Source organism: Eurytemora carolleeae, unplaced genomic scaffold (assembly GCF_000591075.1).
Source record: "Eurytemora carolleeae unplaced genomic scaffold, Eaff_2.0 scaffold370, whole genome shotgun sequence".
In the NCBI taxonomy this organism is placed as follows: Eukaryota; Metazoa; Arthropoda; class Copepoda; order Calanoida; family Temoridae; genus Eurytemora; species Eurytemora carolleeae.
Genome location: NW_019396283.1, coordinates 10,410 through 35,857, shown reverse-complemented (window position 1 = coordinate 35,857; position 25,448 = coordinate 10,410). Strand labels below are relative to the sequence as shown.

Below are 25,448 nucleotides of genomic sequence, written 5' to 3'. Positions count from 1 at the left end.
CTGCTTTTTAGAAATTAGAAGTTTCGTAATTTGTAAATCTGTTAAAGGAATTGAGTTGTTGCCACAATTTCAAATTGTCTAATCCCTATATCTTTGCATCTTTGGGTTTCAAAGATGTAAGGATTAGAAAATCAGAGTTTGTGACAAAGACTCAATTTCTTTATTTTTGAAAAAGATGTTTTTTATTTATTGTTTTATTTAGTTAATTGCCGTAATTTTGATTTTTGAATTGTATTCGATGAACAAGGATGTGATGTTAAATTATCCAATTTGATTAAATATATATATTATATATTAGATTATCCAAATTGATTTAAATATTTCTAATTTTTACAATTTTCACAAAACCCTAGTTCTTTTTTCTCTTTTATTTATTTTTATCGTCTTTAGGTAAAACAAATTTATAAATCATAGATTTATTATAACTTATTTATTTACAACAAAAACAGTTGTTTTGAAAGGTTTGTTTTATCTTGATAAACTATCCATTAAAGTTTCCAGGGATGATACCAATGGCACAGATACATGTCTGAAATAAAGGTTTAGCAAAAAAACATACATACCAAAGCATACAAAGGTTTTTGAGATCCGTTGTGATTTGGACATGGCATGACATATTTTTTAGGGCTGGGGGGAAATATTCCCACAACCTCTACTTTTAGTGGTTTTTAAATCACTGAAACACTTTATTTTGTGTGTTTTTGTTATATTTCATAAAGAGATAATTTTTTACTTTTTTTTACTGATCTCTCAATGGAGAGTCCCTTTAATTTGCGATGCAAGTCCCTTTTAGTACCGGCAGTATAGGGAAAAATATAGGGACAAATNTAGGGACAAATATAGGGACAAACATAGGGACAAATATATGGACAAACATAGGGACAAATATATGGACAAATATAGGGACAAATATAGGGACAAATATAGGGATAAATATAGGGACAAATTTAAGAAATGAAGAAATTCTGGGGGTCAATGAAAAGCTGGGGTTCTGTGAAAAAAATCTGGTCTCAAATGCAATGACACAGGGGCTAAAGAGAACTCCAATATGAATCCTAAATGTTAAATTACCCTAGTTGAAAATCTGGGGGTCAATGAAAAGCTGGGGTTCTCAAATGCAATGACACAGGGGCTAAAGAGAACTCCAATATGAATCCTAAATGTTAAATTACCCTAGTTGAAAATGTTTGAAAGAATTGACAACAGATTGTAGATCTAGAAGCCGTGGATTCTCTAGAAATAATATTTTAGTTAATTTTTTATCTTTTAACTTATCGTATTTTTTGGTGCACTGTTCAATAAAAACATAATTTTTCAATTTTTTTAATTTCAATTCTTCAAAGTAAAAATATAATAATGTTGTATTTATTCTGTCTAAATAGTTTTGCTTGTAATTTATTTATTGAAATAAAATTGTTACCTTCCTCTAATTTCATCTTTATTTTCTGTTTTAAATAATGTTCACTGTCTTCGTCTTTACATATATCCTTGATTTCTCCATCCTTTGCTGTTAAATGGCCCTCTTTTCTTCTAAATATTCCATTCTCTTCTCTTCTCTCATCTTCTTCATCCTCTAGTTCATCTTCCTCTTCTTTTTCCTCCTCTATTTCCTCCTCCTTATTTTCTCCTTCTAGTTCATCATCTTCTTCTTTTTCTTCATCTTCTTCTATTTCATCATCATCTTCTATTTTATCATCTTCTTCTATTTCTTCATCTTCTTCTATTTTATTATCCATGTTGATTTCCTCATATTTTTCCTTGATATTCCCATCTTCTTTCTTGATATTCCCATCTTCTTTCTTGATATTCCCATCTTCTTCCTTTATATTCCCATCTTCTTCCTTGATATTCCCATCTTCTTCCTTTTTCTCATCATCTTCCTTTTTCTCATCATCTTCCTAGAAAGTATCATTTTCTTCCTTTTTACCATATTCCTTGATATTTACATATTATGCTATCCTATATTTTGTTTTAAGCATTTTTTATATTTTTTTTATAAATACCCAAATCAGGTTCGAAAAATATTTTTTTAGATTTCCATTTTTTATTGTATTTCTCTGAGATACCTGATCTTTATAAATAGTGACGAGTGGAATGTTGCCCTCTGAAGCAAGACAAGCTGAACAAATGTTGTTTGTTAAAGGGAGAGACTGGCTTGGTAACATATTTGAACCAAGAGTGCAGTATACTAAGCAAAAACTTTAAAATTCATTTGTCATTTAAACGTTTTTCTGCAGAGTCTTTTTTATACTGATTTAGTAACCCATATGTAGAATGTAACAAAAGTTCTAGTATTAAAATTTTGTTGTTTAGGAACAGGTTGAAAAATAAAATTAACGCTTTTTATAAAAAATAAGTAATCTTATTCAGTTATTGGTTTCTGTATTGTTTGACTGTTAACAAGCTTTTCCTTGGATTTTCTGGAATTCTAATTGAAACGACAACATTTGATCGATTTTGAAGAAATCTGCAAACAAATTTAGTATAATGATAATAAAGAAATGACTGTTTCTACCATTGATCTCTTCACAAACTTCTGCTAAGAAATATGTTCCTAAGCAACAAATTAGTTTTCTGTTTGCAAAAAACTTTGTCCTGTGTAGCATCCTTTCTGATAAAATTTTGTAAACAAATTTAAGCTCTTACTTAGAAATAATTCACTTAAAAAATATCTCATTGTTATCAAATGGATCTAAATTTTTTTCTATTCGACTGCACCTTTAAGATTTATAGATTACATAGCTTCACATAAAAGACCACAAAGTCATGCTGCCACTACACTCTAAATTTCGAAACAAACAATTGCTTATATTCGACAAAAAATCACAGATTTGGCAAGAAAAGTTGGATGTTTTTAATATTAGCGATTTTTTATTTCAAAATTTAGAGTTTAGGGCATGTAAAGCCTAAGGGATATTGAATATTGATCCCTTTGCCTGGAGGGGTATATATTAAACCTTTTAAAAGGATTCAAGTGAACAAGACAAGCTACTTCCATGTATTTGGCATGGCAACTTATTCTGGGACATAAACCCTCCCAGATGGTTTGAGTTTAATATTAAGCTTTCAATTAGTAATGCTGCTATAAAAATAAAACACCATTGTATGTGCCTTAGATTTATTTATGTACTGTAGACATACAGTAAACAGAAAACAGATTCTAATTTTTTCCGGCTATTACTGTTTCACAATTTATATTAAACTGAGGAAAGTTGTAAAACACGAGAGATATTAACGAGTGAAAGCCAAATCCCGGAAGATAAGTCATGAAACCTCTCTATGAATACGACATCTATTAATTCGTAGAACACAACTTTTTATCCTGCTTACCTATATAGAATAATCTAATATAGTCATCAGAATTACATCTTAGTATCCTAGAATTCAAGTCTATAACTAAAATAATTTTAAGTTAAAAAAGAGAAATCCATGTTTTTTTTGTTTAATTTTGACCTGCATTTTTCTCTAATCCAGCAGCTTCGCAATCAAGTTTAAACACAACTAAATCTAAAAATTTAAAATAAGATTTCTCAATCACATCAAATATGAAATTTAATAATGATAAAGTAATTGCCAACGTAATTTTGATTTGAAAGATAAATGTGATTTGTCAGGCATTTTTTTGTTCTCTCAAAAAACCACGGCATAATTATTGAGCAGATACAAAATGAAAAACTTCATCAGATAATGGTTGAACGACAATAGTGTTCTTAATAATTAATGACAATTTCTTTGAATAAATAGCAATTTAATATAAAACCATTTTTATAATGAATGTAAAAGTAAATAATTCGCCTGGATTCTGGTAGTTCAGATATTGTAGTGATACTCTATTAGAATCTGAAAAACATAAAGTCTGAATAAAATATTTCTTTGTTTAGAATTTGTTGGAAAATTATTCCATTCTTTAGCTTTATTTTGTTTAACAGTTAAAACTTTAAACCTTTTTAACCTGAACTTTAATATTCAGAAAACCTCAATTTTAATATTCAGAGAACCTTACTTTTAATATTTAGAAAATCCAAGCTCAATATTCAGAAAAACTTTATTCTGATGTTCAGAAAACCTCAATTTTAATGAAAATCTCAACTTTAATATTCAGAAAACCTCAATTTTAATGAAAATCTCAACTTTAATATTCAGAAAACCTCAATTTTCATGAAAATCTCAACTTTAATATTCAGAAAACCTTAATTTTAATATTTAGAAAATCTTAATTATAATATTCAGAAAACCTCAATTTGATTTGATTGCAGGATTTTGTTCATTTAAAAAATGATTCTCAAGAAAGAACCGAATACAAAATTTACTGAAAAACATTTTTAAAATTTGTATTATCTATAAACGTCGTATAAAGACTGTCCACTGTTCAGTAAACAGGGAAAAAACAAGAAATAAGTCTAGTAAAGACTTTAAAATTCTCCCTGATTACAGATATATTGCTATGTGCTTTGGGATACCTACATAGATTTGGAATAATTGAGTTTTAACTATACTTAACTATAATTGAGCAAACCATCCATCGGGGGTTTAGTCATTTAATAGTTTAATAGTTTTAAAAAATACCAATGCAATAATTATGAAATAGGCTGGTTTCATAATTGACCAATGATCATTTCACATAGACTCTATGCCTTTCACTTTACAAACGATGATTTTCCGTTATAACTATAACTTAAATGATGGTTTTTATTCACCTAATTCATGATAAAGTTTATTTAACAGCTTTAAAAATTTCGAAATTGAAATGAATAGTCTAGGGAACATACTGTATTAATGTACTCAACTGCACATAATTTGTGAACATTTACATGATTTGTACACTTTGAACTCCTTTTCAGGCTGAAAGGGACTGAAAAAATTCTTACCGAGAGATTCTTTAAATTCCTCTCTAATATATATTCTATTCTCTATGGCTGAGCTTATCGGGGGGGGGGGGGGCAATCATTGTTATCTAATGTTTTCATTTAATAAACTTAAATAGTGTTCTCAGATATTCAAAAATAAATAATTCCCGTGCAATACTTTGAAGTCAGCCTGGTCTCAAAAGTTAATAGAGCGAGGGGAGAGTGGGGGCAACGAACAATATTGGGAGTCAGAGACCCGTAAGATCGTCTCATTTCAGACCCCCATAATTTCATTGTAGACCCCAGGATTTTCATTGGAAAGCCCAAACTTTTCGTTTTAAACCCTAAATTTTCATTTGAGACCAACCCTAGATTTTCAATAGAGACCCCAGCTTTTCATTGGAGCTTCAAGATTTTCGTTGAAGACCCTAGACTTTTCTTCGGAGACTCCAAACTTTTCACCAAAGCCCAAAATTGTTAGTGAATAAACCACAAGATGTTCATTGGAGACCCCAAAATTTTCGTTTTAACCTAAAATTTTCAGATTTACACTGGAGCCCCCCAGATCTCCAATGAAAATTGGGGGTTTAAAATGAAAAGTTTGAGGTTTTCACTGAATATCTAAAGGTTTCCTATGAAAATTGAGGTTCAAAAACTAAAAGTTTTGGGTCTTCAATGAAAAGATTGGAGTCTGCGACAAAAAGTTTGGGGTCTCCAGTAAAATTCTGGGGTCTCAGATAAAAATATTGTGGTCTTTAACGAAAATCTTAAGATCTCCAATGAACATCCGGGAGTCTAAGATGAAAATATTGGGGTTTCCGATGAAAGGACTGGGATCTTCGATGAAAGGATTGGGGTCTCCGATAAAACCTTGGGGTCTTTTATGAGACATTCATGGGGATCCCCCTAAAAAGGGGTTCTCTGAAAGTACTACAATGATAATGAGTTCTTCCTAGACTCCCACATTGGCATTTTCAAGAATAATGCAAAACGAAAATTTACAGGCCATAAACACGTAGTTCCTGTGGAGAAAATCTATTTGGATTTTGGAATTGCAGCTTAAACTTAATTAATGTTGAAAGCAATTTTTCTAAAAAAAAACTTTCTAATATTCATGCATATATATACATCTAAAAATGTATATTATGCAAACGAAATTTGTTTGAAAAATGTCAAATTAGAATTACTATAAATTCAAAAGTGGTCTTAACTGTTCAGTGTACATATTTGGGCCAGTTGATATAATGGTCCATTAATTGACAAAAAGCTGATTCTATGGGTAACAAGAAATATTTTATTTTTTTTCGCCAAAATTGTAATTTCACCGTTATTTAATTTTTATTTTTTAATTTAAATTTTTGTTCTGTTCTGAGTGCAAAATCCCGGTGGATGGTTGGCTCAGTTCCAATATTGATGATGTAGATACCTGGAAACCAGAATAGAATAGAATGGTTTTCAGTCTCAAGAATCATATCTGCAGCTCCCGGTGGAAACTTAAACAGTAATTACTTAAATAATCTGACCAACAATGCAGGGTCAAACTTTTGTATAAAGATAGGACAAAAAAGGGACTGTTATAGAAAAATAAAAGAGGTATAGGCTAAAACCTAGACACTTTAGGAGTTGATCGTGACTTATCTGAGTTCTATCTAATGTCCCTGACTCGAGAAATTAATATAAAAACGTATCAACGTGTCCAGGTTTCAACCTACCCCATTTCATTTTTCCTTACCAGTCCCTTTAAGTTCAAAATAAAGTTTTAATTACTAGGACATACTTGTTTCCAGATTTCCAGAATGTTAATACCTTTAATTTCGTTAAGGTTTTTATCTCTAATTTTTCCTTTCCATCGAACCCTGTAAAAAAATATTTAAAGACTTAAATATGTTTTAACTTTGAAACAAAAACGATTATTTTGAATTATCTCAAAATAGCTGTAGAACATTATTAAAGTAAAATGTTTAAAGTCAATAAGCGAATTACGCATATTATTATAATTTTTATAGAAAAGTTTTTTTTAGAGAGTATACTTATCGCACATTTTTTTCTCTAAATTTCGACTCTAAAAAAAAAATGATTTATGTATTTTTCCTTGGTCTGAGTTAAATGATTAATATTCATGAACACATCAGTTGTACGTTTGAGAAAATAAACAAACAGACAAAGATAAATTGCATACAAAGCTTTAAAGTACAATGGGGCCGATAAAACTGTGGAATATGAAGACGACTCGAATTGTAAGAATCAAGGTATTACTTAAAATAGTGAAATGATAATGTAAGACAGCAAGTTTGCAGTTTAAAAGGCACATTTTACTCAGTAAAATGACTTTCTAACTGTTGTTAAAACTATTTGCCTTAAAACAACATCAAACACACATAGATTGCTTAAATGTCGTCTTTCTACAATACTTACACTCGCAGTTTTTTTCTATGATGTAGAAAACGGACTTATAATTGAGGTTTGTTCTACTCATATATTGATTATATTGGGAATAATAAACATGCAAGCTCCGAGTCTGAAACTGAACCTTATCCAGAGCCTGAAGCCCAACCTAACCCTAACCCCGGTGATTCTGAGGAGTCTGACACTGAATCCGAGTCCAGTCCTATTTCTGAATCTGACTCTCTACCCCCGTCATATTTGGATATTGCGAAGACAAGAAGTGCCGGTTATGTCCAGTTAAATCAACTGAAAAAGTGGAAAACTAGTATGCATGTTTTACAAATAGTTCATTCAAGTGCTGTTGTCAACTTGTCAGGCTCTACACTGGCATTCTAAAACGAAAATCTGCCTAACGTATAATGATATACAAAATCTATAAATATAGAAAATGTACTGAATCCTTTTAATCGATAAAAATAGTAAAATATTTAAAGACCAAACATAAAATGTATATGTAATCGTACAAATCTTAATCAATAATGTATGCATTCAACTTTATACTGAATAAAAATACTTTGATTAAAAAAAGATTATATTTCAAGACAGATGGATATATTTCTAAACAAAGGATAAAGCTACATGCAAGGGAATTCTCAATTTACATGGTTTTCATAAATTTGAATACAAATATATGTCCTAGTATGTTATCACGACTTCTGTCAAGTAAATATTTATATTTTTTATCTCTCAAGTCCCATCCATTGTTAGAGATGGGCATTGATTTTCTATGGTCAGGAGAAATAAAAAAGTATGAAATTTTTTTTTAAAATAATTTAAATCGTTTGTACGATCTTCATCGTTAATGAATAATTTCTTAATGAGCTATTTTTTCCAACTTTTTAATAAACGATTGTTTTTGCTACTGAACAAACAATTTGTGTAATTAATGTTTTGAGAAAAAGAATTAATGTTTTGAGAAAAAGAATTAATGTTTTGAGAAAAAGAATTCATGTTTTGAGAAAAAAAAAAAGAAAAAAAAATACTGAAATAACCATTTTCTTGCACAATTTTACTGAACAATCGTTTAGTGAGAAAAATGAACTAAAAAGATGAAAAATAAAAACGAACAAAATCTTATTTTTGAACGATTTAAAAAAACGAACGAAATGGGTTGTTCACCAATGATAAATGAATTAAATGAAAAAAGCAAAATTCGATCATCTCCATGCCATTGTTATAGGTAGCTTGTACATTGTAAAGTGTTCCATAACATGCACATTGAAAAAGGCTTAAAAATCCGTGTCTAGGTCAGTAAAAACGTAGTCTTGTTTTCTCAGGAACTGTTAACATGGCACCATAATGTCGTCTTACAAATCATTAAGAACTTTAGCTTCAGTTTTTCTTGAACAAAATTATCTGTTTTAATCTTCATTTTTCTCCGAACTAAACCAATTTTTTTCAATCCAAGTTTCCTCATGGTAAAAGCTTTACAATTAGTGCCAACTGCTTGAATATGAACTTTGACAAAATACGCCCAGTTGTTTTCCAAATGAAAAGATAAGAAAAAAATTCTGTTGAAATAATAAATTAAAAATGTTTTAAAAATTCTACATGTTTAAACTAGAAACTTAATTCAATATTTGTGGATTGAAATTCATGGTAAACAGCATTTAAAGGGACCGTTCACTTATTTGGGTAAATTAAACAGCATATTCGTTGTTGATTGGTAATAGTCTTACTCTTCAAAGACAACTGTGGCCGGAGGAAAAGCCGATTTTTCGTTCAGAATTTGAGCGGAAAGGGACGGTTCTATAGACACTATTTGATGTTTTTTCAGTATGTTGTGGATCAAAATAAATTTTTAATATGAAATTAAACTGTAGTATCTAATCCTTAATTATAAATGTAATTTTTTATTTTTTGTTTTTTAACTTTCTACTTCTAAAATAACACTATTTTATCACATTTAAAATTGTGTTATTGACATAGAGAATAGAATATTTAGAGAGGAATTTACTGGAAAAAAGTGTAAAACGGCCATTTTGTTGTACTGTTTCCATACTGCAGGTATACTTCACATATTTATGCTATATAACCTGTTAGGCCCTGGAATATCATTTTATAGAAAATCTAAAATTATTGTTAATAGTTTTAAAAAATACCAATGCAATAATTATGAAATAGGCTGGTTTCAAAATTNCTTGTAAATATGAATGTAACATTAAAGCATGCGTATTCTATGTTGTTAAACAGCAAATAGCTTACCATAAGCTTGTAAATATGAATGTAACATTAAAGCATGCGTATTCTATGTTGTTAAACAGCAAATAGCTTACCATAAGCTTGTACATATGAATGTAACATTAAAGCATGCATATTCTATGTTGTTAAACAGCAAAGAGCTTACCATGAGCTTGTAAATTAACTGATTAACGATTAGAAAAAATACTTCTTTTTCAGTTCGTTGCTAAAGTTAAACTTTGTTAACTAACTTCATGGCTAACGGTTGGAAAGTTTGTTAATGAAAGTTGTTATTCTATATAAACGGTTTTGGAGTTTGAAAATGTAGAAGTGGAAACCAAAAAAACTTTTTGAAGATGCGCTATAGTTTTTTTTTTATTTTATGATCATTAGTTTTTATGAATGGTTCCTTCTGTTCAATAAAAAAAAATTAATGGGATTTCCTTTCGTTAATGAAATTTTCCGCTAATAGATCGTCCGTTTGTTTTCGGAATTTTCAATTAATGAAATTTTCCGTTGACAGAATATCCGTCCGTTTATAGATCCTTGCATATGGCTTCCTTAGAACCTTAACTGAGCTGCGCTAGCATTTATTGATTAGAGAAAGTGCTGATAATTGTCTTGCAGTGATTATATATTCAATATTAATTTTGAAAATTGCATTGACACTTAAACCTCAGTTTTTTCAAAATCATGTCTCAAAAAAGTAAATATTACTTAATTTTAAATAATAATCAAAATATGGATTTCAAGTTTTGGTTAATTTTAGACTTTACGGAGGAGGATAATTGTATCTTAATGATATACTGGTATAAAATAAAATGGTTTCGAACGTTAGCTCAGTTTATGAAAGTATTCTGGACAACGAGATCCAAGCGATAAAATCCACCATATTTCCAAGGTACTACAGGGTGTCCCACTGAACATTGAGGGGCGAATTTAAAACGGCTTAGGTCTACTTACTGCTCGGCCTTTTTTCGTGAACAACGATAACTTTATATTAAAAAAACAATTTCGATTAGCCGTAAACCATTCCTGGGGTCATGTGAGTTGACACACAAAATTTGGCCGATTGGTTCAGCCGTTTATACTTTTTTTGATTTAAACTAGAAAAACAAACAACCAGATAAGCCAAACGTATACATACATGGTGTGCAGCTAAATTTTAACATTTATAAAAAGCAAAAATATCCGAATATCAAATGCCTTAATATGGAGTAAAAACGCAGTACTTTTCAATTTGGTCTACAAGCTAGAAATGTAAACAAATCAGATAAAATCATATAAACTGATCGTACTGCATTGTTCATCTCAAATGTCGACAACAAAGAGTAAACATAGATGAGACGATAAGAGATAAGAGAAGAGAAGAAAAGAGATAAGAAAACGGAAGAATAGAGAATAGAAGAAAAGAAAAGATAAGAAAATAGAAAAGAAAAAAAGAAGAAAAGGGAAGAGAAGAAAAAAGAACAGAAAAAAGGAAAATAAATAATAGCGAAGACTAGAAAATAGAAGAAAATAGATGAGAAGAGTAGAAAATAGAAGAGAAGAGAGAGAAGAAAAGATAGATTGCGTAAAAGAGAGAGCTTGCAGTTTACAGACGTTTTATCATAAAAATAAGTTTAACCTTTATTGTAAAATTGTATGATATTTTTGAAAAAAAAATAGTTGTCCTAACTGTTTAGCGTACATTTTTTGATCATTCAAAATTTTTGATCATTTGGCATTTGTTAATCTAATATTTTGCTTTTAAAATATTATGTTTGTCCAGATTTGAATTTCCTAAAGGGACTGTATGCGTAATATCAAGTGACCCTCCATGCAAACATTGATCTGATCAAAAATGATCAATAACGTCGTTTTAATATCATTATTTCTCCAGTCTTTAATTTTTATAAGCAAGTAATGCGCAAGTCACTTTTGCAGTGAAACCACAAAGGAAAATAACCGTTTTCAACAACAATAATATGAAGTTCTAATTCAAGCTTAAACAGATTTTAGGGTACGTTGTAAATTGGGCATTGACATCATTGTATGGAGGGTCACTTGAAATTACGCCTAAATCCATAGAGAATAGAATATATATTAGAGTGGAATTTACTAGAAAAAAGTGTAAAACGGCCATTTTGTTGTATTGTACTGCAGGTGTACTTCACATATTTGTGCTATGCAACCTTTTGGGCCCTGGAACATCTTTTTGTAGAAAATCTAAAATTAAATAGACTCTATGCCTTTCACTTTATACAAATGATGATTTTCGGTTATAACTATAAATCAAATGATGTTTTTTATTCACCTAATTCATTTTATAAAGTTTATTTAACAGCTTTAAAAAATTCGAAATTGAAATGGATAGTTAGGGAACATACTGTATTAATGTAATCTACTGCATATAATTTGTGAGCATTTACATGATTTGTACACTTTGAACTCCCTTTTAGGCTGAACGGGACTGACAAAATTCATACCGAGGGATGGTTTAAATTCCACTCTAATTCATATTCTATTCTCTTTGCTAAATTCCCTTTAAGTGAAATCAGAATCGCCTAAATTCTGAACATTTAATTCCGACAATTTAAAGATACAGAAAATAGACTACACAATTTGAAAGCCTGTGAAACCTACGACCTGTTCTGATGAACTTCAAATCTTTCAGAATATTTATATCTGCCGAAAATTAAGTTACCTTCATTTTAGGACACCCTGTATTTAGTAAAAAATTTGAAACCGTTATCAAAAAAGGTTTTTACTGTTTTACTTTTTATCTGGATAAAATATAAAAAAACTTGCTTATAACATCTCTTTGTTCTTTGCTGCATTAAAGTATTTACTTAATTATGGGGGGGGGGAGCCCCCATTGTCCTTCTCGATAAAAAGTTTATATTTATTTTATAATTACTATAATATGTTATTTTTTGTTTCTGCAGGAGAAGCGTGCTGTAATGTTAAAAGAAGTTTTAATAATAATAATAGGATTCAAGATAGGTATTATTTTTAAGAATAACAACATGATTTAAAATTCGGTGATGGTGATGGACCAAACCTCTGTAGAGTTAAAAAAGTAGATGTTAGTTCCACATTTTATTGAAAATATATTTCGGTCTGGGTTGACCCTTGTCAGTTCTTGAGATTGTTTCTGTCACAAAAATTAAAAACTCTTTTTTTTGTCAGTTCCACATTTATTGAATAACAACATGTAAATATTTTAGACAGATTATTGAAAATACTCTTAAACTCTATCAAAATAGGGCCAAGCCTTTTAAAATCATGTTAAGTAATTTCTTTAAATTTAATTATAAAGAATTTTTCTATTGCTTAACTTAAAATGTTTAGTGCATAGATTAATAACAATACAGATGAATACTAGATGACGTCTTCTCAAGATTAGGGTTTTTTTGTTTACAATAACCCTAAGGCTGCTGACCAAAGGAGTTAGAACAGTTTCTCTCTCTGTTTTATAATTCAACGCGGCATGCGCACAACTCCTTTGGGCTTCTGTCTCAGGGTTATTGTAAATGAAAAAATTCCTAAATCTTGAAAAGACGACATCTAATGTTCTCTATGTATTTTTATCAAACTATGGTTTAGTGAATCAAGCAAATGCCGAGATCCCACTTGGAGCATTGGTCAACCAATCAATCAACTCATCACCAAGATTGAGAACTCTTGCACCGATTCAACTACCTCCGATGAATCCACAATTCCGTCCTCCCATTGGTATTACGGCTTTCGGCAACTTCTTTACACAGGTACAGATATGCATCTTTACACAGGTACAGCTACAGATAGGCATCTTTACACAGGTACAGCTACAGATATGCATCTTTACACAAGTAGAGCTACAGAAAGGCATCTTTACACAGGTACAGCTACAGATATGCATCCTTACACAGGTAGAGGTATAAACTGTGGAATATAAAGATGACATTTAAAAGTGCATTTGATGATAGTATAAATTAAATCGTATGTACTATGGAAGCTTAAAAATTAACTTTTAAATTAAAATGAGCCTGTACTACGTACATTGGATAATTGCTATGTTCCATGTTCATCGGGCTATTTAGATTTGATTGAGCCTGATACTGCCTTTTTTATGTTCCACAGTTTTACGGATCTTACTGTATTCATTCATTTTGACACATTTCAAATTTTTGTTTCATCTTTTTTAGAAAAAGTTTGTGCTGTACCCTCGGAAGGTAGAGAAACAGAGACAGATAAACCCGACAAGAAGGTTCAAATATTTTTTTTACTTTTCAATTTTTATCAGCTGAAATATAATTGGATAGGCCTGTCAGCTTCTGCCGTTGTTGACAGAACTGCGCGGTATTTTTTTTGTTTCATTTTCCATTTATTCCATTTATTCCATTTATTCCATTTATTCCATTTATTCCATTTATTCCATTTATTCTCCCTTAAATTAAGTCCATTTTATTATTGTTTATATATGTTTGTTTTCTCCCCCAGGTTTAAACCTTTAAATAAACTGCTTTGAAACTAAAAAATATCTAAATACATTTGAATTATTCTTGAACAACCTATTTATCAAAAACTTAGTGTTACTAGAATAAAATTCAATTTTTTGTTCTCTCTTTCAACATCTTAAAAAGACGACTATACGTTGTAAAATCCATTAACTTGAATAATCAAAATTTCTGTGTGAAAATCAAAATTTTCTAAATTTATTTTTTGGAAAGATACATAAATAGGCCTGAAATACATGCATAAACAGTTTCATAAGGTTGGTCACCAGTTTATGTAAAAAATCCCGAATATTATACAATTCTTAGTAAATTCCCAGACAAATCTGCAAGACGACATTTTAAACATTCTTCCAATGTCTTTTTATATTTGAGTTTAATAAATAAAAAATTACGTAATAACATATTAAGGACTGAAGAAAGTAGGAGTGTAAACGGAGCTGAAGAATGGAGGTTAAAAGAGGACAATGGTTGGAGGTTAGATGAATCTATTGAGAATGGAGCCAAGTTCAAAGGGGGAAGTCCTTTACCTCCAATATGTCCTCTTTTCACCAAACTCACATATTACTGGTAATGACACGATGATTCAGCAAAACTAAAGTAGTCTTTGTTAAATCTTAAAATTATTAAATATAACAGATATGCATCTTTACACAGGTAGAGGTACAGATATGCATCTTTACACAGGTAGAGCTACAGATAGGCATCTTTACACAGGTACAGGTACAGATATGCATCTTTACACAGGTAGAGGTACAGATATGCATCTTTACACAGGTAGAGCTACAGATAGACATCTTTACAAAGGTACAGCTACAGATAGGCATCGTTTTTCTGAACAAACAAGAATTTTCAGAANACACAGGTAGAGCTACAGATATGCATCTTTACACAAGTAGAGCTACAGAAAGGCATCTTTACACAGGTACAGCTACAGATATGCATCCTTACACAGGTAGAGGTACAGATATTCATCTTTACACAGGTACAGCTACAAAAATGCATCTTTACACAGGTAGAGCTACAGATAGGCATATTCAAACAGGTACAGGTACAGATATGCATCCTTACACAGGTAGAGGTACAGATATGCATCTTTACACAGGTAGAGCTACAGATATGCATCTTTACACAGGTACAGCTACAGATAGGCATCTTTACACAGGTACAGCTACAGATAGGCATCTTTACACAGGTAGAGCTACTGATATGCATCTTTACACAGGTAGAGCTACAGATATGCTTCTTTACACAGGTAGAGCTACAGAAGAAATCTTTACACAGGTACAGCTACAGATATGCATCCTTACACAGGTAGAGGTACAGATATGCATCTTTACACAGGTGGAGCTACAGATAAGCATCTTTACACAGGTACAGCTACAGATAGGCATCTTTACACAGGTACAGCTACAGATAGGTATCTTTACACAGGTACAGCTACAGATAGGCATCTTTACACAGGTAGAGCTACAGATATGCATCTTTAAACAGGTACAGGTACAGTTATGCATCTTTACACAGGTAGAGGAACTGATATGCATCTTTACATAGGAAGAGCTACAGATAGGCATCTTTAAACAGGTACAGGTACAGATATGCATCCTTACACAGGTAGAAATACAGATATGCATCTTTACACAGGTACAGGTACAGATAGGCATTTTTAAACAGGTACAGGTACAGATATGCATCTCTACACAGGTAGAAATACAGATTTGCATCTTTACACAGGTACAGGTACAGATATGCATCTTTACACAGGTAGAGGTACAGATATGCATCTTTACACAGGTAGAGCTACAGATAAGCATCTTTAAACAGGTACAGCTACAGATAGGCATTTTTACACAGGTAGAGCTACAGATAGGCATCTTTACACAGGTACAGGTACAGATATGTATCTTTACACAGGTAGAGGTGCAGATATGCATCTTTACACAGGTAGAGCTACAGATAAGCATCTTTAAACAGGTACAGCTACAGATATGCATCTTTACACAGGAAGAGCTACTGACAGGCATCTTTAAACAGGTACAGGTACAGATATGCATCTTTACACAGGTAGAAATACAGATATGCATCTTTACACAGGTACAGGTACAGATATGCATTTTTACACAGGTAGAGCTACAGATAGGCATCTTTACACAGGTACAGGTACAGATAGGCATCTTTACACAGGTAGAGGTGCAGATATGCATCTTTACACAGGTAGAGCTACAGATAAGCATCTTTAAACAGGTACAGCTACAGATAGGCATCTTTACACAGGTACAGCTACAGATAGGCATCTTTACACAGGTAGAGCTACAGATATGCATCTTTAAACAGGTACAGGTACAGTTATGCATTTTTACACAGGTAGAGGAACAGATATGCATCTTTACACAGGAAGAGCTACAGATAGGCATTTTTAAACAGGTACTGGTACAAATATGCATCTTTACACAGGTAGAAATACAGATGTGCATCTTTACACAGGTACAGGTACAGATATGCATTTTTACACAGGAAGAGCTACAAATAGGCATCTTTACACAGGTAGAGCTACAGATAGACATCTTTACAAAGGTACAGCTACAGATAGGCATCGTTTTTCTGAACAAACAAGAATTTTCAGAACGAACGAACATTTTCGTGAACGATGGTTGGTCAAACTTTTGAAAAAAAACTACCTTTGTTTACTGAACGAATGATTTTACTAATCGAACAATTTTTCTTAACGAACAAAACCACTGGCGATCGTTTACGGAGAAAACGAACAAAATAGATAAAAAAATTGTCCATAATTTTTAGAATGAACTAAATCTACTTTCTTGAACGATCTAAAAAAACTTACTAAGGGTTCTTCTCAAATATAAACGAACAAAGTAAAAAAGCCGAACGCGCCTGTTTCTAGGTACAGTCTGGAAAAATGAATTAAGACCTCTTTCGTCTGAGGAGCCTGGGGAGGTCGGCTCCACTTTGTCAGAAGCTTTCAAACCCATTTTTGAAATACTCATAACATGAAAATGACAATACACAATACATAAATTACACAATACACAATACACAATTTACACAATAGGCAATACCAAAATTACACAATACACAATTTCCACAATACACAATACTTAAACTATACAATACACAATTTACACAATTTACACAATACATATTACACAGTATACAATAAACAATACACAATACACAATACACAATACACAATACACAATACTTAATACACAATACACAATACACAATACACAATACACAATACACAGTACATAATACATAATACACAACACACAATACTGAATACAAAATACACAAGGGGGGTGGGGGAGGGTGTAACAAAATTTACAACATCAAAATGAATAAAATGATTTTTTCTCCAATTTTAATGCAGTTTTAAGCTGATAAAGATGAAGTTGCTGTTATTTTGAAACACGTTCGTTAGTTTTTTTCAACCGTTATTTCTTTTTTAAGAACAGTTAATTACTTCTCTACTATTTGAAAATGAATTGATTCAAACCCCCATCTGCAGCTCAATATAATACACATTGAAAAATGGGGTGAGGAGATCACAAATTCTTTGTGATTTGTGTTTCTTTTCTTTTAAAAAACATGCCATTTTAACAATAACTATAACAATAATAATATTTCCCCCAGCCTTTATAGGGCTAATAAATTGATTTAGCTATAAATTTTCCAGTAGCTTAAAATTCAACTTATCAAATGAACTGGATATTTATTACAATTAAATATTATTTAGACTATTCAAAATCATTATCTGAGTCTAAAGCCGTCTTCATATTCCTTAGTTTATTGATCCAACTGTATAAGACATATTTGCAGGTTGATAAAACGTTCAATTCTCTTCTGAGGATCAACATTTTATTCTAAAACACGGATGGTGGAACTTGTATGTTGTAAATCCAGAATCAAGCAATAATCTCGATATTTTGCATACTTATGGATTTATATACATAATTACTCCTTAGTATCCCGCGGGGTAGACTTTTTTATGGTCAAACATTGATCCTGAGATTTCAAAGTGACGACATTGGATATCAAATGTTCAAAATTAAAACATTGGATATCAAACCTTCAAAATTAAAACATTCCACTTAAAAGTTCCAACCAACGGACAAATAGAATTCTAAACAGTACAGGGTGTCCCACATCATATTAGACCGAGAACGGGTCTAAATTACCATTTTCGGGAGTAATTAGAAAATTTTATTCGAGTGAATCATTTTGAAAAATAACATAAAATGATTAGTTTTTCGAGTATTAAGGGTTTATTTTGGTGTTAAAGATTGGAGATAATCTAATGTGATATGGGACGCTCTATAAACTAAATTAAATTAAATGGTTGCATAATTTGAAATCTGATATTTTGATAGTTTGATAATTTAATATTTAATTTAATAATTAATTCCAAAATAATCTTACCAATTTTTAACAATTTTTTGGCCTTATATATAATAAATATTTAAAATTAGGAAATTATTTTTCGAAAATGTTTTAAATTCTCAGATCTTAAAAGAAAGTAAAAATGATTTCTGACTGACTGGATTCCCATATGCGGGATATTGAATTAAGATAGAATTATTCTGCAGATTAACAAAAAATCATGATTAAGTATTAATCTCGGTATTAACAATACAAGAGTTGCCAGCTTTGTTTAAGCTTAAAAAGTTATCATTGTAAATAAGGATTCTGTATTTCGATCCAGGATCCAGAATATTTATTTTTGATGAATAGCAGAAGTTGAATTTCGTAGAATGATTTTATCTACTTTTCTAGAATATGACACATAAATTGTACGAGAAGATTCCTATTAATTGATCCGAAAATATTTTAACATTGCAAAAAATAAATTGTTAATTTTTCTTTAATTTAGGGTTGAAGCTGAGGGTATGAAACCAAGGTTTGTAACAGTTTTTATTTTAGAATAATAGAATTTTTAAAAAATGATAAAAATTAAATACAATTCAGAATTTTTTTTTTAATTTGTATTTTTCAATTTTTTTAAAATCAAAATGTTTTTACATAGAATCGAGTTCCGCTGTCAAGAGGTTCCAGTATTAAGTTTCTTAAAGCAGATCCCGCAGGCATTGATGGGGTAATATATCTTAAAAAATTAAACGAGCGATTAAGATCTAGTTAAGGATATATAACAACAAAAATAAGAAATACCACTTTTATCTTGATCATGTTCATTAGACTATTTTGAATCATAACTTGAGTCCAACATTCGTCTTTCCATTCAACGGTCTAAGACTATAAGTGTCATTTCAAGCAACATCGCGTTTTAGAGGAATTCAAGCCGGCTTGGATATATTTTTACAGAAAGATCTCTTTGCTCGATGAACAGTCTAAGGTTTCAAGGGTAACATTGTGAATCGGCATTGCCATCTTTACATGGAGGATCACTTGAAATTACACCTTCATTCAGATCGAAGTCTCAGATTATTTAAACTAATTGTTCAGAATAAAAACAAGACGAGAAGTCAGAGACGAACCTGAACCATCAGTGCTTGAGCCTGTTCGGCCTTTTCACAGGTGAACTATATGATGATAAATTTTAATCGGAGTGATTGAACTAATGTTCACAATCCCTTTTTCAGTTAATTTGAGCAATAGGAATTGAATTTTTGCCACAAACTTAAATCTTATAATAACCTGTGGCCGAATTTAAAGAATTTGAGCGGCGATTTAAATTTAAGCCGCGTTTTGAACATGGTTGGTTCCACTTAAAATTGTATCAAATGTTTTAAGATTTAAGCCGGCGCTTAATTTAAACCGGGTTTTGGCAGATTTAAACCGCGGCTTAAATTCTTTAAGTTCCATCTCAGGTCTCACACAAATTTTGTCTCTGTCAGGGTTAGCAAAGTTAGCTCAATTCTTGCAAATAATATATATAAATAAATAGAAGTGCCTTGTTACATATATATATATATATATATAAATTGATCTAGATGTGTTCTACCCTTTTTGTATTCGAAAAGTGGAATGAGTCTTTTAAGAAAAACTGTAATTTAGTTTTCCGTAATCATCTTGTTTATCTATTAAACCATTCCAAAGTTAAACAAGTGTAAACAGTGATAATGTTTTTGGTCACCAAAACCAGAGTACTATTCTTTTAAGAAAAAATCGATGGAAGTAAGTAGGTTCGAAATAACTATCATGAAATTATCTGTTTCAGGTCGAGATAACTATCATGAAATTATCTGTTTCAGGTTCTAGATAACTATCATAAAATTATCTGTTTCAGGGTCGAGATAACTATCATGAAATTATCTGTTTTAGATTTGAGATAACTATCATAAANATCAAGGGGTTGCAGAATTAGAAATATTAGCACAAAGGGAGATCAAGGGGTTGCAGAATTAGAAATATTGGCACAAAGGGAGATCAAGGGGTTGCAGAATTATAAAAATTAGCACAAAGGGAGATGAAGGGGTTGCAGAATTTGAAATATTGGCACAAAGGGAGATCAAGGGGTTGCAGAATTATAAAAATTAGCACAAAGGGAGATCAAGGGGTTGCAGAATTAGAAATATTAGCACAAAGGGAGATCAAGGGGTTGCGGAATTAGAAATATTAGCACAAAGGGAGATCAAGGGGTTGCAGAATTAGAAATATTAGCACAAGGGGAGATCAAGGGGTTGCCAATGCCTTGAATATAATAGAAAGGGAAAAGGATTTGTGCTAATACTCCATCACGATTTGCGACGCTAATTGAGGCTGATTTCGTGTGTTTTTGTAAGAAGTATTGTGATGTAATAAACATATTAAAGTATTTGGCTTGTTAAAATATCATGATATATAATGAAAAATAAACAATTGATGTAATCTGTCGTCTTTGCAATTCCCATGATAAGGACAGAGATCAGAGAGATTATAATAATCGGTTTGAAGGGTAAATCATAAATAAATAAACCTTGAAGAAATTGATAAAATTTGATTAATTTTTTGATAAATTGTATAAGCCCTTCCTGGGAAAAAACCTGGAGAGACTCTCTTAATATCTTTAAAACTCAGTACAGACCGTACTTTGGGACATAAAATGTCGTCATCCAACTATGAGTTTGGCCCACTTTAGTACATATATTAATCACTTTGACTTGTATACACAACTGAGTGGAATTTGTGAGTCTAGGGTTGTTAATCGTTTTTGTGTACGATCGGTAAACGATCGTTTTTTTGTTTAGTTTTCAAAAACGATCGTTTCGTTTTCGGAAAAAACGATCGTTTTTAAAAACGACCCACTCGTTTTGAACTTTTAGAAAACAAAAAGCGATCGTTTTTGAAAACAATTTTTTTATTAAAACGATTTGCGACCGTTTTTGATACGATAGTTTAAAAAAAATCATCGTTTAAAAAAAATTATTGACAATTATATTAACGATCGTAACGAAGGCGTCCATAAGGATCGTAAACAAAGGGTCGTTGTTAACGATCGTTAACAAAGGGTCGTCGTTAACGATCGTTAACGAAGGGTTGTCGTTAACGATCGTTAACGAAACGACGAACTTTATCAAAACGGTCGTTTTTGGAAAAAAATACATGCAACTTTATTGAATGTCGTCTTACATGAAGTTAAACAGTTTTGGGGGAGTTAAAACTCCTTGATATTTTCTTTAAAACTACTCAATGATAAGTACAGATGCCCTTCAGGTCGGTTTACTCTCTTCGTTAACGATCGTTAACGAAGGGGTCGTCGTTAACGATTGTTAACGAAGGGTTGACGAATTTTATAAAAACGATCGCTTCGTTTTCGATTTTTTTTCTGAAAAATGAAAACGTTAACATCCCTATGTGTGACTAATCCCAGACTTCATCTTTTGTTTTCTCTCATATACATCTCAGCTGAAAGAAGGAATACAGAAACTCAAAAAAGCAGGGATGAAGTACACACTGATAGTTGATACCAGTTTAAGGGGGAACAGATCCTTCAATGCGCAAAACCAAGATTTCTCATAATTTGCGCAAAATAGCTTTTGTTTATAATTGCGAAATTATATTGAAATTTTGTGCAATTTTTACTCAAAACGTAAGAAAATCTTTGCACAATTTTCGTGCAAAAAATCTCGATTGGAAACCCTAGCTGTGGGTTCCAACTGTTTTGTTTGATCACCAGGAAAAACTGTCCGTTATACAAGTGTAAATGATATATATGTATCTGTGAAGAATATTAAATAAATATTTATGCATAACGCAGTAAATATTGAAAAGTCACAAACCCTTCTATTTATCTATATTTCTTTATTTCTTGCTTGTAAACTTAACCTTAAATTTAAACAATTTATGTTTTAAATCTTGAATTCCTGGCATTACCTTGACTTTTGTAATGAAAAATACATCCTTTTTCCTATATACTTCAATCTTTTTTAACGTAAAGTTCTAAAGTCTGGTAAACCAGACGTCTAAAAAACTTAGTAAAAACTTAAAGCTAAGGCCTCTGCGCCATTCCTATCGACCAATAGTAGATCAGAATTGGACGTATAACCATGAAACCATTTCCATCGACCAATAATGTGATTTACAACCATGGTCATACCCAATCTTTGTATAGTTATTATATATATAAATGTTTTATGCGCAAACGGCAACCCTTTGTGATTTAGTATAAATACCATGTAAAACCTATGTATTGCCACTCTACTCTAAGTTATAATGAAATATACATCGACTGACAGATAACATCAAGTAAGTCATTTTATCAGTAACTAGTAAGGGTCTTATAAACTAGTACTTTATGTTCTCTATTGTGTTGATGATAAAATGTTAAACTACTAGAAACCCAACATTTAAAACTATTCTGAGAGAAGTATAATTAGTTAGTCTTGAAGAGTTGAATGATAAATTAGTTTATCAGTTGAGATTTTAGCTTAAAAATTTAGACTTAAAGCACATTAGAGATCGGAAGTACTGGTATATAACAAAAATAATAAGTGTTTTTACACATATCTAAAATATATCTAAAGCTGTTTACCTTCAAATTACCCAGATAAGTGAAAGGTCTCTTAATCAATTGAAAAGCCTGTCCTGGCCTCCCTATCATCCCAAGTGTCCTGTTTCATTTTTATTTTGTGACAACAGAGCTGAACAACCTCAAGGATAAACTCAGTTTTATCAAACCTTAAAATTACATTCCCAGAATAGTACGTTGTGGACAGTATGTCAAATAATGTAGTTCTGGCAATTTATTAACGTTTTGTTATGATATTTTAGAAATTGTCAATAGTGTCAGCAATTAACGAGGCTTTAACGATTATTTCTTGTAAAAATAGCTAGAAAAAAAAATTTAAGACACAGTGATATCCAGAAAACTCTGGACTAGGAAGTCGACTTTTAAACTCAAGTTATGACTTTTAATAGCGCATTTAACATGAGGCACAGAAATTAAATTAAAAAGAAATGTAAACAGACCCATTTTTCTAAATAAGTAATTTAATAACATTCAAGTAAAGCTATTTGCTTTAAACATCAAATGCACTTGAGAAAAGCTATAATGTCGTCTTCCTATTCCACAGTTTTCTGGTTATGACTGTATACTGTATATAGACCAATTTAAAAGTGATTTTATAAGTTATTATTTAACCTAATTGCTTTGTAACAACATCCTACAGACTTAAGGATTGATATATATTTCGTCACATTTAATAACATAAAACACGAAAAAAAAACACATAAAAATACATAAAATTCTATAATTTAAAAATTAAGCAGGAGAAAACAGAAGACGACATTTAAAAAATGCAATTCATACAATTTTAAGCAGAAAAAAAAATAATTATAAAAGTTATCGTTATTTTGAAACACATCCGAATTTATATTTTTTTCAAATGTTTATGTTTTTCAATAACAGCTGTAGTTAACATTAGAAAATTTACGGTTTTTGCCGTTTGTAAACACCCCTGCTGAGGTACTTGAACACTGCAGGATATGAGGGGGGGGGGTCATTTGATCCCCCCACCCACTCTAAATCCCATGTTTGATGTTCAAATTTGACAAATGATACATCATTTGAAAGCTCGTATGCTACATGTTAAACCCTATAAATAGAATACATCGGAAGAATTTATTAAATGTCGCCTTAAACATTTTTTAATTATTTTTTTTAATGAGAATTTTACAACTACAGGGTGTCCCAAAAAACATGGGAATTCAGTGACGAATTCGATATCGTCTTTTTTATGAATTAGCATTGTAATACCTAATTTCAAAGGCCATAATATTATTATGTCTGCTAGAGTTTATTTTATGAAAACGGTAAATGGCTGTAAAGATGTGTCTATAAAGTCTCCGCAAGATGAATAATGAAGACGGATAAGTTTACTTTGTTTGTATACTGCAATTTTCTTGTTTTATTAAGTACAACCGTATGCAGTCAAAACATAAACAAACAAAATGTGAACATAGCAGACGAAACTCTTATAGATTACAGCTTTTTCAGTAGGTATCACTATACTAAATCAAAGAATTATTTTAAAGACGATATTGAAATCGTCACTGAATTCCCATGTTTTTTGGGACACCCTGTATACTATAATCTCAGTATTTGTACTGAATATACTAAAGATGTCCTATATTTTAGAATCTGCAAAAAGAAAAATTGCAAATTTGCATTTATTGAAATTTGTTTTGCAAAATCCAGTTAAATAGTAAAAGTGCTTGCAAAAAAATGTCCAAAAACTAAAAATATATACATTTTAGAAAAGCACTTGATCATGCAATTTTAGTAAAACTTTTTGCAACATTTTTAATAACCTGATGTGTATTTTAAAAAATCAAAAAATGCATATATCAAAGGTCGTGAAGAAGTAGTCAAAAATTCCCATGTTAATTGTAACTATTTTTAAAGTTCATTTGAACTTTTTTGAAGTGTGTTATTTGTGTTATTTAGAATTCTAATTTCTAGTTGGACCTCTCTCTAATTGTGTTATTTAGGATTATAATTTCTAGTTGAACCTCTCTCTAATTCTGTTATTAAGGATTCTAATTTCTAGTTGGACCTCTCTCCAATTCTGTTATTTAAAATTCTAATTTCTAGTTGGATATCAATCTTTTTGTGTTATTTAGGATTCTAATTTATTTATAATCTTTATTTTACATAGAATACATTTATGCAGATATGTACTAAACATGTATATAAAATAGGTAGACAGATAGATATACAGGGTTAACCACAAAGGATGAGACGGAATTTACTGCCTCTTTCCTTGTATTCACGATTCCCTGCAAGTAAAAACTCCTTTTTTTTGTAAAATCCTCAAATAATACATTTCAAGGCCACACTTCAGGCAGAAGACCTTATTCTAACTTTGAATCATTATGTTTCAAGAGTTTCAAGTCATCTTTACTGTCTCATCCTGTATGGGTAACCCTGCATATATATAGAGGAAATGTGGCATTTGTTACACTAAAAATCGGGTGTATACAGAAATTTGTCTGCATGCACCTCTGGCAAAAATCCTCTTCTAAGACAGCCAGCAATGTG

At 31.0% G+C, this 25,448-nt stretch overlaps 1 protein-coding gene across 2 annotated transcripts; it reads right to left on the bottom strand.

Annotated features, from left to right (window-relative positions):
- Positions 1 to 406: 406 nt before the first annotated feature.
- On the bottom strand, positions 407 to 8,751 carry LOC111700129 (DNA ligase 1). 2 transcript variants are annotated; one of them, XM_023470947.1, is made up of 10 exons: positions 8,604 to 8,751; positions 6,654 to 6,703; positions 6,274 to 6,340; positions 3,796 to 3,840; positions 3,454 to 3,507; positions 3,331 to 3,396; positions 2,067 to 2,119; positions 1,421 to 1,898; positions 1,173 to 1,233; positions 407 to 529 (listed from the first exon to the last, which is right to left on the bottom strand). In XM_023470947.1, the coding sequence occupies exons 1-10, from the start codon at positions 8,707 to 8,709 to the stop codon at positions 469 to 471; spliced, it is 1,041 nt and encodes a 346-aa protein (XP_023326715.1). In that variant the 5' UTR covers positions 8,710 to 8,751; the 3' UTR covers positions 407 to 468. The 2 variants fall into 2 exon arrangements, with proteins under 2 accessions (XP_023326715.1, XP_023326716.1); XM_023470948.1 differs by having other exon boundaries at positions 3,331 to 3,390.
- Between the last annotated feature and the right edge of the window lie 16,697 nt (positions 8,752 to 25,448).